The 18,310-nt window shown below is 37.7% G+C and overlaps 1 protein-coding gene across 10 annotated transcripts in view; it reads right to left on the bottom strand.

Annotated features, from left to right (window-relative positions):
- DPP4 (dipeptidyl peptidase 4) overlaps positions 1-18,310 on the bottom strand; it is an 81,425-nt gene that overhangs the window by 48,590 nt on the left and 14,525 nt on the right. For all 10 annotated transcript variants that reach the window (XM_069020809.1, XM_069020808.1, XM_069020817.1 and 7 more), the window contains exons 10-22: positions 17,086-17,189; positions 13,624-13,753; positions 13,435-13,479; positions 10,374-10,478; positions 10,204-10,271; positions 9,959-10,012; positions 9,389-9,513; positions 8,387-8,434; positions 7,833-7,931; positions 5,774-5,843; positions 4,032-4,226; positions 3,091-3,145; positions 1,150-1,249 (exon numbers count right to left, since the gene is read on the bottom strand). In XM_069020809.1, the coding sequence (XP_068876910.1) occupies positions 1,150-1,249; positions 3,091-3,145; positions 4,032-4,226; positions 5,774-5,843; positions 7,833-7,931; positions 8,387-8,434; positions 9,389-9,513; positions 9,959-10,012; positions 10,204-10,271; positions 10,374-10,478; positions 13,435-13,479; positions 13,624-13,753; positions 17,086-17,189 (1,198 nt within the window). The remainder of the gene's footprint in view (positions 1-1,149; positions 1,250-3,090; positions 3,146-4,031; positions 4,227-5,773; positions 5,844-7,832; positions 7,932-8,386; positions 8,435-9,388; positions 9,514-9,958; positions 10,013-10,203; positions 10,272-10,373; positions 10,479-13,434; positions 13,480-13,623; positions 13,754-17,085; positions 17,190-18,310) is intronic.

Below are 18,310 nucleotides of genomic sequence, written 5' to 3'. Positions count from 1 at the left end.
TTATATATTTTCCACATTTTTTTTTGCCATGTTACCATTTGCAGATTTGCTGCTTTGTTTTAAGCCATACAAATTAATCCTCTGCTGCCATATTCTAATGCCTATTTGACTTCTCATCAGAGTTGCTGCACTAGAGGTTTTTTTATGCTGAATAGGTATGCCTCCATAATCCTTCATCTAACAAGCCAGAAGTGGAATTTTAGAGATCTTGATCATTAAAAAAATATTTCCTGTCATACTCTAATATTCATGTCCAAAATATTATGAAGACATTGCTATGTCCCCAGCAGACTACTGCTAATGCCTGGCAGTATGATCTGATCTGCTGAAATAGCTATTATAGAGCCTCTGTGCTAGTTGCAGAATGACAAATTATGCCTTATTTAGCAGAGGTTTTCCAGAGAAAGCTTTCCCTTGAATGTTTTTGGACAAATAAAAACAATAAAAATGTTACACTGTGTTCAGATTGCACCAGCACCTATTTATAACTTAATATAATTTCTTTAATCTGGGAGTAGGGCCCCTATAACTGTATTTCTAGCCTCATGCAACTACTTGAAACATTATGCTCTAAAGGCTTGGAGCATGTAGAGACTTGTCCACTTGATCAGGTTTTCCTCACATCAAGCTATTCTCAAGATGAATTAGATTTATAAAATCCAAATTTTACATGCTGAAAAACCACCCCAACCAACCAACCTAAGGCAATTCAAATCCTATTCTGTTACTTTGTGAGAGGAAATTACAATGCAAGTTCAATGTTAATCCTCCCAGTTCATTCTTATAAGTGAAGTTTCATTTTGAAGACATGAAGGTTTAATAGTGATGGATTTCTGACATACAATACTGGTTTCAAAGCAAACACAGACACATTACAGTAATACTATAAATATTACAATAATTCAGCCTTCATTAATGTTTAAAGAGATTACCTAAAGTTATGGATCTGACTTCTTAAAATGGGAAGTAATATTTAGCAAATTGGTTTACTTTCAAAATGCAGTGGCCACGAGTTCATAAAAACAGACCAAATGGCATTTACATGGCATCTAGTAGATAATCCAAAGTTCTGCGCTAGGAATCCACACTTTGCAGCGTGTGCACTGGAAGACATATGGGAATCCTTGTAACGAAGAAGCCATCACATACCATAATACTGCCAGCGTGACACGGGGGCAACCGCTATTCCACACTTGAACACGCCGCTTCCAGAGCCAAGCACCATGGAGGTCACATATCCCCCATAAGACTGAGAAGAAAACATTGCTGTTATTTTAGTCGGAAGGGAAAGGATGGGGCCCATCTGCTACACAGTTCATCAGACATTTATAGGCTCAGCGTTTTTCATATTAATGAACTCCATTCTGAATTTGGGTCAGATCTCAGCCAGCCTGCTCAGTCGGGGAAACAGGCATCAAACAGCGCACGGAAGCTGTGGCGCTGATGAATGAGGACTTGATGGGGAAAAAGGGCGCAAACGCTGCCGAACTGTGACTCAGCTGAGGATGACTGTGTTTGGTAGCACTGTAGGCAGCAGCAAAAGACAGGAAACAAGACACTGCTGAACCGCTGTGTCCCTTCCCGTGCTGGGGGAGTGGGTGGAAGCAGAGCTCTGGCCCACAGTGTGCCTGATGAGTAGTTGCTACAGGGCATCCAAAAATTTACAGCAGAGCAGGCCTATGGTAGCTCACTCCCTAACTTTCCCCCAAAGTGTCAGGAGCAAGACTGTGACTGGGGAATGAAGGATCTTCTGCCGAGTCTGTGGGAGGAACTGTGCAACAAAACACTCCTTGCTACGCACAGAAAATTTACTCACAGTGTAGCCTGATACACAGATGAGTAAATATCTGACACGCTTGAGCATCCAGGCAGCAAGATACCTAAACACTGTCACCAACCGCCCAAATGACTGCCCTCACAGGAGTTTGAATGGGTTATTTAGGAAAATGTGCCCACCCACATTCAAAAACAAGAGCCATTTTTGGATCTCATTCCTGTCTTAAAACCAGACTACAGGCAAAGGGAATTGCATCTTATTCGAAAGTCCTTAAATGTTTGCTCCAACTTCAATTCCTAGGTCCTCCCAGTAAGGTCAGCGAAGTAACACACTTGGCAATTAAACCCCTTTATAAATAAATGCCTAACCTGGCCACAGTAAAGATATTACTGCTGAATCTATGGCAAACAAAATCCATGTACATAGTGACATGCTGACAATCTGAAAACTCAAGAGATAAAGAAAATCTGTTTGCCTACAGGTTCAGTGCCCAGGATGTCTTAATCCCAGCCTAGCTCCAAAGAGGAATGCTCTTGTACTATTCATCCTGAGGGTCATAAGGGCTTAAGATGGGAGTGCACCAAATCCTCAATTTTTGCAGAAAGAATTTTCCTTTCACTACAGTTAATAATACTACATGTGACTTCACATAACAGAGATATTTACCCCCAGAAGACAAGCTGTTAAAGCCATTGTCTTGCCATCAAGCAATTTATTCACTGGTGCCTGTCACCTGCAGTGCCCAAATTTCAGCTAACAATTTAATTCAGCATAGAATCAGTAACACTACATACACACTTAGCCTTGCAGCTGAGGGGGTATGTACATGCTATTAAACTATTAAACACTTCCATCTACTGTGCCAGGTTTTAAAGACACATCAAGTTAGAGAAATCTGGCCTCTGGTTGCAAATACCATGATACCCATCCCACACAGCTGGCTCGAGTGTAATTTGACATCTTTTTTTAAAAATCAGTCATCCAACTAAAGAGATACTGGTGAATATATACTTGGATTTTTCTTCCTTTTAGCATTGGTTCATACTGTACACAGAAACTTGCCAGCATCCGTTTAAATTGCTTTTTAATCCCTCTAGTAGACCTAATTTCTCTTACAAAGGCTCCTGAATGATTGCAAAAACACAATGTAGAAACACACTTTTAAGATGTGCTTCATCAGTTCAAGTACCGGATTGTGTGGTGACCCCAGAGGTGCCTCACATGAAGCCCTACAGGATCTCACACACATGGCAGCACAACAAATAGTTGTCAAAACTAAATAGTATTTCTGCCAAAATTGTCTGAGTACTTACCCAACCCCAAATTGCTATTCTGTCCTTATTGACAAAGCTCATTTCAGAAAATTTTCTGAAAGTAAACAGAATAATTAAACACTTAATGGATTGCAAGTATCTGCCATTCTACAGACATGCCTATTTCCTATCAAGTCTGCCTCTTTCTATTGTACAAATAAGCATTTCCCACTTCATCATAGTGACTGCATATGAAAACATACAGTAATTCAGGCATGTGTGTCTTTAGGAAATTTAGAAAAACATCTGTGCATATGACACTGAAACCCCTCAACCCACGCTTACTGACATTTGTATTGTATTAGGTTAGATTTCACTACCTGCCTTGTCTTTTTTTTAAGGATGCACAAAAATCAAATTCCAGCAGTAAGGAACAGACCAGCATATGTAAATACAGTCACCATTAAAAAAAAAAAATCAAGAAGATTGTGAAATTCTATTTTTTTAAACTCCTTAACATTTTAAAATCCCACATGGAAAACTCTGTAAGATCACTTCATTGCAATTCTGAGAGATCCACACTGTTGTTTGTTTTACTGAGGTTCTACAAACACAAACCAAGTGACAAACATGAACTGATTTAAAGGCTGAGTATTTCACATAAGTAATTCTGCCAGAACAGAAACTTGCAAAAAGCTTGAAGTAAAACTTCCATCTCCAGGTTCCTTGGTAGTGTGTTCTTCTACTAATGTGACACATATCATCTCTATAAAATCAGAGATATGGTTAATTGGTATTACAGCAGTAACTCTTCTCTCTTTTTAAGCATAATATGATGGTTGGCCCACAAATGACACACTTCAGTGTACAAAATTAAGCAGAATGTAGTTATTTTATCACCAATATTTTCAAGATGACGACTCGAAACCTTCACCTTTTTTCCTCCTACACAACAAGCACATAAAAGAAGGAGCAGGTGTTGACCTTTCCCTGTAGCTCACCTGGCTGCTGCTATCTGATCTTCTACTTCATATGTTCCCAGCCTTCTGTTTATTGCATGCATAATTTCATCCCCTTGGTACCCGCTGCCCCTGCCATCAAAGCTGGCCACAATGACCTGCTCCGTGCTTGCCAGGTAAGTAGCCCAGCTGATCCGGAAGACTTGGTCTACTTTCTGACTACAAGGTCCTGCATACCTAAGGAAAAGAGTCACAAAATTCAGGCATTTACGCTCCACATATCCCCACATCAAGCTTTTCAAATATAATTATCACTGACAATTTTGGCCTTTAAAGCAGGATAAACTTTTAAATTAAACTGAGGAAACAAGAAAAGTATCACTGACTGACTAAAAGCAATATGCTTTTTTAAAACTTCAGCTGGTAATCAAGAAAGCAGACTGGATTTTTTTTTTGTTTGTTTTACTCCTTTCTGCTCTAATAAGAAACCTTCATTATTTTGACTTTAAGCAGGTTATCAGAAATCCAAGCAAGTTTTCTTTGAACCTGAGTTTCAAAGCGATGTTCTCTATTTCTGTTCCATTCACCCATGATTTATTTGGTTTAAGTCTGAAATCAACCAATAGCCTTCAATTGGAAAAATGAAAAATACCATTTTCTGCATTTTTCATTGTCTCATCAGTCTGAACTATTTCTTATGCAGGCTGAGAAAAAGGAAGCAAAACTATAATTTTAACTTTTTGCTTCAAAATATTTCAGAAGCACTTGACCACTATGAAATCATACTCTGAGTGCCTTGATGATAAAATTCTGTGCAGTGCACTTCTCTAGCAACTGTTCAACAGAGTTAAGAAATAGAAGAATGGCTCCTATGGCTCTATAGCCTACCCATCAGTTTTAGAAGCAAAGAAAAAGCTACTGGGAATTTAATTCAAGCTATAGATCCCTATACTTCCAAAATAATTTTTGATATTAAGATCATTGTGAACGAGAGGTGATCCTCACAAAGGTCCAGGTAAGTCAATAAAAATAGTATCAAAACCAAAACAACTCTTAAGAAGCCAAGAGCACTGGCTGCTTATGAACATGTTCAATGAGCACATCAAAAAGTGTTACCAAATTGCATTATATAAAGATGAATCTAAGAATTAACAGCTAGTTTCCTTACAGAGTCAGCTTTTTGTAAAAAGAGGAAAAGCTTGCAATTTTTATATTAACGCACAGCTAAAATTCAGTAATTCCCATTTAGAAGAAAACATACCAGGATGAACAGAAGTGCCTGAGGAAGACCAGACCAATCAGCACATACTTATGGTCTTGTATTTATGAAAAACCCACAACAAATGTAATCCTGACCACAGGATGACGTTTGTCAACACTGATTGACAGTCAAATACCACAGAAAAAATGCAACATCACACATTAATTCAGCTTTAGGATACAAGGCTTATTCAAGGTTTCATTCTGGATTCATCAAAGATTATTCCTAAAGAACATCATGAGCAGAGGAGGAGGTAAGCTAACACGAACATCCTGGCTGTTAAATCACAGAAAGTGTATCTGCCTCAGTGCCACTGCCAGAGCATGTGCTCATTAAGCATTACATCATCTTAGGGCACAGGAATCCACCATGAACTGGGATACACCTCAATTTTTCATTCCATCTTAAAACTACTTCAAGAAGTAATTAGAAAACATGCTGGTTTTGTGTTTCCTTATTAAGAATATTTGAAGTAGATGAAAGGGATTATTAACACAACACTGCCATGTGATTGAAAACTTACACATCAAGGAGCAGAGGGTACTTCTTTGATGAATCGAAATGGGGAGGCAGTATCATTTGATACCACAGGTCTAAAAGTGAAAAGAGTTTGGCTTAGGTCAGCTCTACAGTGAAATTATTTGAGATGCATTACAATTGATACAAGACCACATTTGAGTCACCCCCTAAAAATTAAAAAGCAGTTTCATCTGAACTGTTCTAATATATATACATAGAAGTTCCTAGCTAATCTAGTAATTTAAAAAAATGTTTTACAGTTAAGTTGGCAGAAAGTAATAAAATTTGGGGACTCAACATGCTGTCTCATGACATTATTCTAAGCGTACATGTGAAACTTGTTATGTCTCTACAGTGGTAAATCTAACACAGGCTCAAATATAAGATTTCTCTACCAGCAGAGGAAAGAAATTCTATATTATTTTGAACCTGCCAGATAGACTTTGCGTGACAGTCTGTAAAGCATCCCAGAAACATATCCAACTATCTATTAGTTTTGAAGCAATATTGATTCCAGTTCCATTCATGTTATTCGTTCTACCCAAATTGGCTGTGAGCTGAACATTTTAAATGCACACCCTCTGAGTTTTGCAAACTGAATAGCTCAGTTGCTCACTCCTGAATTTTAAGAGAACTGATGCTGCAATGCTGATGGACTGCACTGCAGTAATAGTCAGAGTGCAAATCTTATGGAAATTTGCCCAGATATGAATATGCAAGGCATCAGAACACTGAAACATTAACAATCTAAACTGAACACATTAAAATCTAATTTCAACTGTTTGCATACTCTGTAGTCACAGGGGTGGATTTCTTCTCTGACAACCTACATGGATTTGTGAGCAGACTTGAAACTTTAAGTAGGACTAAATGGATTTTCATCTCCTATTTTTGATATTAAAAATAGATTCCCCTTACCCAAAATCTTTTACCCTGAAGACATGAAGTAGTAAGAACAAAGAGGAATAAAAAAATGAATATACAACTGATAGCATGAAGAACATCTTTAAATCTCCATCTTGCCTGGAAGATTTCATCTTTAGCCCTAGTAAGAATGTGACAGAAATAAAAGACAGAAAACACAAAGATAAAGAGAGTTGTTATAAAAATAAGGTAACAGTGAAAGAAGGGAGGCATCAAAAAGAACACTTAGCCATGACTGACCTAACTCAACCCAGTTTGTAAAATGTTAATTCCATTAAGAATATCTGCTCATTTTATCAGGAGGAAGTTTGTCATGAAGAGAAAAGCTGGTAGCAAAGGCTGGAGCAAGAACAGTCTAGATAGGTACCAGGTCTCCCACTGCTGGGCTCTCTGATGTTGCTCAGCCTAAGAGCACACCAAGAAATTCTCTACCCAAATTCTGAGGAGCACCCCTCACAAAGCATTAAAAGTTCATTTTCTAGCATTTTGTTCTGGTCTGTATTGAGGTCTATGCAGTCTTGGAGCATGAATGTGCTTTCAAGAATGACTATTCAACCCAAATCTATTAAATCTTTTCAATCCCCCACACAAAGTCAAAGGTGATAGTGTTGAAATGTTGCTTTAATTTTTTCTCAAGATTTTCCATTTAGACTCTCTCTCTTTTTTCATAGTAACTGAACGCCTCTATTTTCCCAACCTGCTAACACAAACCAAAGGGACTTGCACCTGTAAATCAGAAAGACCTACTTGAATTTATAATTTAATTAGAATTCAACAATGGTTAAGAGCTTTGAGTTTGTGCCCCAACCTCATTTCTCTTATTTATTTAATGCACTGTTAGAGACTTCTGTTTTCCAGTTTATTATAAAGGAAAAAGTAGTTAAGCCACTTCATCATGAAAAGATATCATACTATGGAAAAAAGCATATTTTAGATAAGAACATTTTGGGATTTCAGAAAATAACCCAGAATGTTTGGAAATGTCCAAAAAAAAAAAAAATCGTCTTGCCTCTACTTTCTGAATAACTGCAAGAGTTCCCATTACACCCATCTGTCCTGTCATGCTCCTCAGCAGAAGATCTCGAATCACTTGGTGAAAAGGGGGAGGGGGGAAAGGTAAAAGATGTTTTTGAACTTACTGTATCCACCTATACTAAGGGAGGCAATTTTTTTTGAAGGCATCTGAATATCTTTCAATGAATTTTCCAGTTCGGTGTTATTTTCCAAGTATCTGAGGACTAAATAACAGAGTAAGTAAGATTCAAAGACTAAGCACATTTTTTTCATATGCATTGCTCTTTAATTATGAATCACTTTAAATATTAAACCTAAGATGATGGCAACTTACATTGCAGTTTTTGTTTTTCCTCTCAGAGTCAATGTTTACAATATAGTTTTCCTTCAGTTATTTTTTCCCCATTTTTCATCTAAATCCACTTTCAGAAAAACTGAACAATCATCCAGTAAATAAGTCATACACAACTTACTGTTTTCTAGTCCAGTGTAAAATAACATTAAATAAACTCAGAATAAATATATGCCAAGCTATATAATTTATTCTTCTGGTAATTATTTAAAATTAAATTTACCCTTTGTAACTGACTATGCAGTTATACTATGCAATGAGAACGAAATTAGAATAAATTTACAGTGCAATTTTCTGGCTTAATGTAAATTAAAGACAATTCCATACCTTGATCATCAATGTTTCTGTGCAGAGTAGATATGGGCAGGCCAGGACCTGTTAACAGGGCACAAAACCTTCATGTTTGCATGCTGGCTTGAAACGCAACCCTCATAAAGTAATTGGAAACGGGTGAATCATAAAAGCTCAGAACTTGTTTCCCTCCAGTCTGCTCAAGCTGAATTTTAAGTTAGCAGGGCCCAAATTCAAGCCACAGGATCCCAAAAAATATTCAGACTGTCTCAGAGATGAACCACATGACTGTGAGGTACTGAAGACTGGAATTTCCACTCTTTAGCAAAGTCTATGCCTTGGTTGTGGGACAATGGTTTGGCCATGAGGAAGCCTTGTCACAGAGACCACAGCAGCTGTCTTCAACCATTTTTACAATGTGACAGAAAGTTCCCTCTCTGCTGTCTGTCCTCCCAGCCCATGGATTAAGGAAGATCTTAGCTTGTTAAAAGCAACACACATTTCAATTTAAAGAAATTTTGGAGACGATTTTATTTTTCCCACCCTTTAAATAATTATCCCTTGTACTATCTAGCAGGAGCACTTACAGATCAGAGACAGACTACAGTCCCACTGCTTACCTTATGATTAAATTACTTGGATTTGTTTCTTGACCAGCACTATCTTAATTTTATTCTCATACATAAAGCACTGCTCTTTACCCAGTCTGTTGCTTGTCACACTTTCAGAGCCTCCAAATTCCTTCTGCAGGCAGAGCTCCCCATGCATCTCTCGAGGAGATGCACAGTGGACAGGAGTGTTTTGCAGCTCTTTCAGGTCCACTGACAGATAGAACTAACAAGTCTTATCCTAGTAATTTTTGTCAAGGTACTTTTGAGCCTAGGAGGCAGTATGTTTTTCCACTGCCAATACATTTATCCAATGTTATCAACACATATCATTGTTACACAGTACATATCAAGATCCTGACGAAGTGAACTTCACCATCCAACTAATCAGTGAGTCATGTTTATGTCAATTAATTCTGGATATACTCACCGAGACAATTTAGCTGATAATACTGTGCGTCTTTGCTGAAGGACACAGAATAATACTGGCATCTTTCTTGATTCAGATTACAGCTAACACATTTAGTAAATGTTGGACTGCTTTCCAAGAGCACTCTGCAAAGTAAATCAGCTTCATCTCAGAGATTACTTTTTTTTAAGCTGTGCTAAACCAATATATGCTTTTTAAATAAGATGGCCGAATGAAATACGTTAAAATTCAGAAGTGTTAGAAACGGATTCCAAAACTAGTGAAAACAGACTTTCAACTTTTGAGTTCCATTAATACTGAAATTATTGTAATAGGAAAAAAGCACGAGGATTTTTTTTAGGTTTTTTTTCCTTGAGGATTGCATGTTTCTTCTCGCAATTTCCCTTTATTAACTGAATTTATAGAAAAATATTTCAGTTATTTTTGCAGCTTATACTCTTACACTGATTTTCATTAAATATCCTAACAAAGATCCCACATTAGAATCTTTAAATTTTCAATGCTTTTTCTTAAATTTTCTCTTTTACATTAAAAACGAGTTTACTCATACTGCAGAAAAAAATTTCTTACTTATAAAGATTTCTTCCTCCTGGCATTCCATCCTTTTCATTACTAATGTAGTACCTGTAAAAGCAAAACATACTGGTTTTATTAAAATATTTACAGTATAATATTTTAAAAAATTATCTTACATGTTTAAATCAGATTTTTAATGAGTTAAATGACACCTTCTCCCTGTTCTCTCTCCCTGTTTGTTTAGACCCTTTTTACCAGCCCTTATGATAGGAAGTGGTACCTTATTTACAAATACTTACAAAAATGTATCGGTTACAGCTTCTATGCTGATTACTTCCCATTTTCCTGATGTAATAGCTACTGGAGCCTGGAGCAGGGGAAAAGGCAAGGCAAAAAGAAGAACATGAAGCTCCTTGGTCACCAGGAGAAACAAAAGCCAGCAGTGACTGTCCTACACTGTATTCCTCACCTGTGAGCCATTTATGTAATGGATGTGCTTGTAACCTGCTGCGTTGCTGAAGACTTTGTAGTAGGTAGCATTGTCGGGTGCAAAGTGAGGGACAGATGGCTGAAACTTGAACATAAGAGAGATGTCTATTAAAGCAAAAAACAAAACTCCAGATCCAAACCGATAAATTTAGGTTTTAATATCTCTAACCAGGAGTCTCAATTCTTTAAACAAGGCATCAATGAATGTACTGCAAACATTTTTGCCTTCTGATTTAGTAGGTAGAACCTGTAACCATCACTCTTAAAATAAACACACTTGAATTATTTTCCTGCTCCTTAAGCAGCAGAATTTCCTGAGTATTAGTCCCAGTAGTGATCCAGCCCCCCATACCCCCCTTGAATTTGAAGTAATTTCAGTGATCTTCGTTTTCTACAATTTTAGCAAGCAGTATGTGCATCTACTTTCAAAGGCAGTGTTTTATTCTGTCCAAAGCAGCTGTAAGCTATAAAAATGTAAACTTTGCAAATTCATGTTTTTCTTGAATTTCCCATTTTAAAACACATATTTGTGAACAAATTCTTTTAACTCAATTTTTTTTTTAGCTTAAGAGTGAAAAATGTCCTGCTCTATTCAAAAAAACACAAGCTGCTTTCCAAGGAAATTTTGCTAGTAAGTAGGTGATTACAGAATGACAGAGAACTCAAACTGGAATAATATTTTCATGGAGGAACTATCCATTTATCAATTGAGTGACAGAAGTGAATCAATTTCTTTTATTGACTGCCATTTGAATGTGCTACATATGGTATAAAAAAAGAGAGGAATGAAATTGAGCTGAATGAAATAAACTTTCTGTGATAAATGCCCAAAGGATCTAAATGCTAATTAGGCAACTGACACAATGTAACTGCCTCGGAGATGTTATACCCATTTTGAAATGGTGAAACAAAGCTGAAGTGATTTGCCTCCAGTCATTCAGAAAGCAATGACAGAAATTAAGTCTTCCTAACCATGTGCTCCAAATAACCTCTCCTTCTTCCCAAGCAATATTTTTGCAAAAATTAATCTGGCAAATATTTTGCTAGCTTTTCCCTTATTTTCAAAGTGTGACTTTCTTTTAACTCAACTGGCAAGCTCTAACAGCTGATGACCTGGAAGCCTTATACAGCAATGCAGGCTTTGCTGAGCATTCTTAGTTGAAACATAATTTCATCTCTATTAGAAAAAAAACCAACAAACCAAAACCACCAACAAAAAACCTAAAAAACCCTCCCCTCCAAAAACCATAAAAATCATTATAGATACAAAGAGAGGACTATATGTCCGTATACTACACACATATATAACTTACTTAAATTTATCAATACATATGTATGTGCATATACATCTTGCAGATATATAAAAATATTCCTTATCAGTCAAATATCATTTTATCATTCCAAAGAAGGTGAAAATTAAAAACAGGAATAAATATACCTATCCTATCCCCTCTTTAATCCTCTCTACTCTCTATTTCTCAAATCCAAGAATCATACAGTGAGATTATCATTTCTTCCAACAGCTCCTAAGAAGTGGGTTGTCTCTTTAAAAGAAACAAAAAACCAACAACCTAGTTTAGTGGCACAGACTTGCATTTTGCCCTCTCATTTTGCACAACTGTTTACAAAGTCTGCAGCTTGATCATCACATTGTCTAATTGTGAAGCCTTTGCTGCAGAGAAGCAAAATGTGTCAGCGTTAAGGCCTTCCTTTCCATATCAAATTTGACAGCAGGTGGGTTGATCTCTCATCTTCATACTGCGGATGATTTCATCCCTGCTGTTGCCTCCCTTTTTGCATTTCTTTAAACTTTCATTTTTGACTTCAAAAGTGAATTAGTGACTAAAGCATAATCAGTGTGTGGAAAATGCGGGAGTGGAAAGTGTACTCTGTGTTCTCATCAAAAACTCTGAAACTCATTTCTCCCTCCAAATCTGAACTTTTGCATCTCTGCTTCACTTCCCCCAGATCTTCTGTGTAGTTCATTAGGTGCCTACTCTCTACCATGTACAAAAGGACTGAGAGGCTGCTTGGAAAGCATCATCCAGACAGTAACTGCTGGTTTGGCAGAAGTGCATGAAAATTTTAATCTGGCCAGTTACATGCATCTTGTCCCCACTTTTCTTCAATGGATATTTCATGTGGGGGAAAATAAATAAGTACGTAGCCCCATTTAAAACCTGGAATGGTTCGTTGCAACCTGATACACTAAAAATTACATTTGTCCTCTATGCCTTCCTTCCAAGAGGGTTCAAAGTTTACAGAATACACTTCTTAATACATTTTATTCCCTAGATCTTTCTGGAGGTAGCAGGAAGACTAGAAAGCAGGTAAACCAGCATAGCTGGCAACTCCCCAGAACAAAGAGAATTCTGAATCTGAGCACTTGCATTTCCCCCCTACCTACTGCTACCAAAGCAGCAGGTCAGAAGTAGAAAGGAATCCGGAAAGGGCGCTATGCTTTTGGTCTGAACATAAAATCCTAGAATCGCAAAATGATGTGGGTTGGAAGGGACCTTGAAGTTCATCTCGTTCCAACCCCCCTGCCATGGTCAGGGACAACTTCCACTAGACCAGGGTGCTCAAAGCCCCATCCAACTTGGTCTTGAACACTCTCCCAGGAACGGGGCATCCACAGCTTCTCTGGGCAAACTGTTCCAGTGCCTCACCATCCTCATAGTGAAGAAATTCTTCCTAACACCTAATCTCGACCTACTCTTTCTATTTAAAGCTATTCCCTCTTGTCCTGTCAACAAGATGAACAGGTCACAGAGGGCATGATTAGAGCTCCAGCCATGCTGCACTGTCAGCCCAGCCTGGAAGTTCAGAACCCATTACCAACAAAAAATAAAGCTTAACCCCAGGGCGGGGTGACATAGTGGTCCATTTGAGATCATTTTCCCCTGTACACATAAGATGCAGCAAATAAGAGGATTGGACCTACACGTAAGAGGCACTGCAAAATGCCACAGGCTCATATGAAATTTTCATAATTATCAGAATTATTTAGCATGTAGCAGTTTTAGAAATTGAACACTCACTCTGCCAATCCAGCCAGTTGTACTTTCTTCAGTACGTTGTTTTTCCTAAGAATGAAAAAACAAACAATCCCACAACAATTATGTTTATTTTACACCAGGCTTTATTTCTACAAAGATAAACACACAGATATACTCTACTCCTTTCTAGTTTCATTTACCATTGCAACTGTCCCACCTAATTTTTCTTACCGTTGGACATAACCAAGTAGCATTTTCAAAGTCACAGACTGTGAGGACTGAAAAATTCTGAATTCTTCTGAGCCACTGCAGACAAATCCTTTCATCTGTCACCCATGTTACAACACTCAAATAATGATCCCTGAAAACAGCAACAACATAAGATATTTAAAATCCTCTCTATAATAGCATACCATACAATAGCATTCAGCAATTCACTGAATGAGACTCATCTGGCTATTTTCATTTGAATCTACTCTTCAACAATAAACAATGATGCAAATGTAATTGAGCCATTTTTTCATCGTTTTTGCTGCTAGTAGATGCCTTGGTTATTTTCAGAGATACAATAAAGAATTAGATGGCTTATACAAACCCACTTCCAGAAAGACTGCAATTAAATTTTAACAGCTATTCTCTGATGCATAAAATAATAGTTACTCCAGACTGTTCATAAATCTTGTACTGTGTGCATCTAGAGGAAATTCTTCTGAATATTAAGTTATATGTGCCTTAGATTTAGGAATTTTATCCTTAGCTGCCTGAAGTTGGTTGCTTGTAATTATTTTCTGAGTGATACATACTTTTGCTCAATTTAGTACTTCTTTCCATTAGTTACAATGGAGGGAGAGATCATACCAAAACCAGATATTACTATTTGAATATTTACTTTCATCTTCAGAATACCACCCTGCTGACATGAAGAATGAAGTATCTGAAAAAAACCATCATTTTCATGAATATTCCTGTATAATAATTTTTAAAATGCACCACATAAAATTTAGTGGCTTTGTTTACCATAACGATCTGTTAGATGTACTGTCTTTTCTTATTTTAGATCTCTCCTATCTCCTCAAAGCCTTATGAACTAAAATAAAACAAACTTCCCCTCCAAGGCAAGTATACATTTTTAACCATAATTTGCACATTTGACTTAGTTCCAAGTTCATGTTCCCTTTTCCCCCAAAGTTAGTTAACAAAAATGTGTGGGAAGTTTTGTGATGAGAGTATCTTTGTGATCACTGCAGTTTGGGGAGGGAAACACTACAATTAGTGTGGATGGATTAAAAATATATGTCAGCTGGTTACCAAAAACTTTCAGATTTATTTCTAGATTACAGTTTCAAAACCATGTTTGGAAAAGGTCTATTTTTGCACTTATATTTGACTGGGAAGTCATCAGGTCATTTAATTGCTACTGTCATTGAGTCTGCAGGAGCTTGTTTGGAAAAAAAAAGAAAAAGGACAATGCCACTCTTTATGTACCTATAATAGTGGTTTCCCTTGTTTTGTAAAAGGGGCATTACTCCCACATTTGTTATTCCTTCAAAGTGAGAGATCCTGGTGACTATAAATCATAAAAAAAAATATTATTTATCAAGCTATTATAATAAATATCTTTCCCCTGTGAGAGTGGGAATGCACCTTCAGTATTCAACAGCGCACAAAAGGTTAACTAAGCTGCAATTAACTCAAGTACAAAGTACAGCAGTTTTGCGCTGCCCTTCCTCATTTGTTGCTGAAAAGTGATACTCTGCAAACACTCAATTCAGAAGTCAGCTTATTTTGGGGCAGATCATTTCAGGCAAGAAGGATCCATTCCCTTCATCCTCCTGTTGGCTAACAGGAGCCCCCTGTACTCATGGTGCCAAAAACCAGTGTTTAAACGCTGAATGGATTTCATGCTGGTCATTCATGCAGAGTGTCAGGTTTCAAGTACCATCATATGGCAAAGCACTGCCATTCCAGATTCTGGCAGTTTTTCTTGACAAATAAAACTCTTCCTTCGCAACACAAGTGTGCTGTGCTCCCTTCAAATGCGGGGGTAAAATTGCTGCTCATCCAAGCTCTGGATAGTGCTGTAACAGGCAAACATTTGCTGGGGCAATGCCCCTTGGCATCCCCAACCAGGCAGGTGGAGTGAGGTATGCCACCAACTCAAACTTAGTTTTGCTCAAAATTTAGCTCCATGGAAGTAAAAATAGAATTTTCCACCACAAAAACTAACCTGTCCTGTCACACAGTGGTATACATATAAACACAATGTAAATATTCAATACTTTGTGCTTCCAGAAGAATAACTACCCAACAGCAACATTGCACATTGCTCACCTTTTCCTACTCATGTACCTTTGCTGTTGCAAAATTCCCCAGGACTCATTCTGGCCACCTCAACTTTTGCAGGACACATATGGTGAGACTTGACCATTATTTGGGTCAGCCACTGGGAGAAGGAGTGAGTTTTGATCCTTGAACTCATCATTCAAGATTTATATTTGTATTAATCCTGACTACTGGAGTGTTAAATTAATTTAAAAATGGATGAACTCCATTTAACTCACACCTCTGTTAGCCAGACAGGTATGAGGCTGGAAGGTAGCTGATGGTTATTCTCCTCACACCAACTCCCATAAGGTGTTAATGAAAGGTAAAATGTAGCTCTAAGACAGCAGAGATCTTAATCAGTACCGAGCACAATGTAAAGGGCTTTTCATTCTGCAGCACTGAAATTCTGGAGGAAAACAAGGCACGACAGCTATCTAACATGCAGCTATTGCAGTGTGACTGCAACGGGAAGGATAAAGAACAACATATTCATAAGAACTTGCATCTCTGTTAACACATGGATGTTACACTGCGGTGAGGACTGAAACGGAACAGCACTGATTTTCCAGTTATAGCTTTTTGGCCCCCATGTATAAAATGCTGGTTTTATGCATAAGCTAACAGACCTTTGTTTTTTTCTGGTTGATCAGTATAACCTGTGCTTTCATACCCATCATGTTTGTAAGTGCAAACCTCTAAAACATTTCCACTATACTGTTATAAAGAAAAAAACAAAACCCAAGATCTGGGATACCAAATTGTGTGCATGCACTTTAAATTGATGTAGCTGCTCTTTACAAAATACATTTATATCATGTTGTGCATTTCCAGTGGCATTTTGAGGAATACAATTTTCCATTTACTCTGAGAGGTGCTGATTTTCACCATCTTCCCAAAGAAAACAAACATTTTAAGTATAAATCTGAAGACAACCATGATACCTTGCCTTAGCAAGGAGTCTGCTTCCAATGAAATCAGATCTTCACTTACCATTAAGGTTTTGTTTTGTTGGGTTTTTTTCCCCCCAGTGAATTGGAATACATATATTATAATTTGATTATACGAAAACTTGCTCATATTAAAGTTGTACTGTGAAATGACTTCACCATAGTTAGACTCCACTGAATGTGATGAGCCAAGAACTTGTCACATTCTGAATATAACATACATGGAATATGCCATCTATATATAATCACTAGGAGGATAATCTCTGTGCAGATTTTCTCTGGTAAATCTTGTTGCTACCAGAGCCACATTACAGGGAAAAACTGCCATATACACTGAATACAGGGAGGTCACATATAAAAGCTCCTCCTCTCCCATCAAAAGAAACAATCAAATATCAAATATTTAACCAAAATTTCTCACCTTGATTTTATTTCTGCGGGTGGAGGAATTTCAACAGGGCTGAAATGTGGAAGCGATCTGGTATCCACAATAAAGAATCGTACAGTTGGATTTGTAGCTCCTGCCTAAAAATAAAATTTTTCATTGTACTTTTGAAGAGAGGATATTCTTGGTGAAATAAGTGTTTGAAATTATAGATGAATAAGCTACTACAGACAGAAAGGTAAAACCAGCGATCTGCAAACATGTGAAAAGACAAGTTCCTAAAAGCAGTTTTTAAGATTGATACATAAATTATCCTTTGTATTTTTCACACAAAAGTGTTAGTTATACATTTCTAGATTAGAAAGACTACAATATTTAGAAACAATCACAGGGCTTGCTGTATTTGACCAGATCTCATCCTACATGCCACACATGGTACCTAGCAAAGAATCAAATCCATTGCTAACACACAGGAAGCAGCACCTTACATTAACTAATCATATCACAGCTGCCTATATCACAGTCAAAGCTGTGACTGCAACATGTACTCCACTATTTCTAATGTAATGCTGCTGACAGCAAAAGAGCTGTGTCAGTAAGGGCTGCTTCTCTTGTAGTTAACTAGCCAAGTCCTCATGGTAACAGTTAGGTAGCTGTACTTGATCCACCTCCAGAAGTCAGCAATATTCCAAACAAAAGGGGTTTGTAATAAAATGTGTAATTTAGATCGACAATTCATTCTATACCTTTGTCTCTTCTCAGGGGCCATGCTCAGGACAGAGTTTCTGCAGCTGTCAGTGACGCCTCTGAGGGAGGCTCCAAGGGCACAGGCAAAGGCCATGTGCTCCAGGACCTTTGGGAAGTCTAGGGAGTGGCTGTCGTGGCTGCTGCAGAGAAAGCTGAGCTTGGCAGAAAACTGAGGGCACTTTTTCTAGCAGGCAGCCGTACCAGATGAGCAATAAGCTGGATGTATCAGCTGTCCTGCCCCGTTAATCAAGAGTGAAAATATCCCCCTGGGATGACCACACCATCATGGATTGGGGCAGGGTGGGGGATATACATTGATGCCTTAAGCCAACAGAGAGTATAACAACCCAGGGGTGAACAGAAAGAAGTAAAAGTGATGGGGTTGAGCTGATTTCAACCCATCTATTCCTTCCCAGCAATGGAATGAGCGTATTATGGAGGCCAGCTATGAAAACATGTTTGTATTGACTCTCAGCAGGGTAGTGCAACTGTTGTACTCTAAGTGTAATTTGTA

This window comes from Aphelocoma coerulescens, chromosome 7, assembly GCF_041296385.1.
Source record: "Aphelocoma coerulescens isolate FSJ_1873_10779 chromosome 7, UR_Acoe_1.0, whole genome shotgun sequence".
Taxonomy (NCBI): Eukaryota; Metazoa; Chordata; class Aves; order Passeriformes; family Corvidae; genus Aphelocoma; species Aphelocoma coerulescens.
The sequence above is the reverse complement of the archived record's forward strand: the minus strand, read 5'-3'. Positions and strand labels throughout refer to the sequence as shown.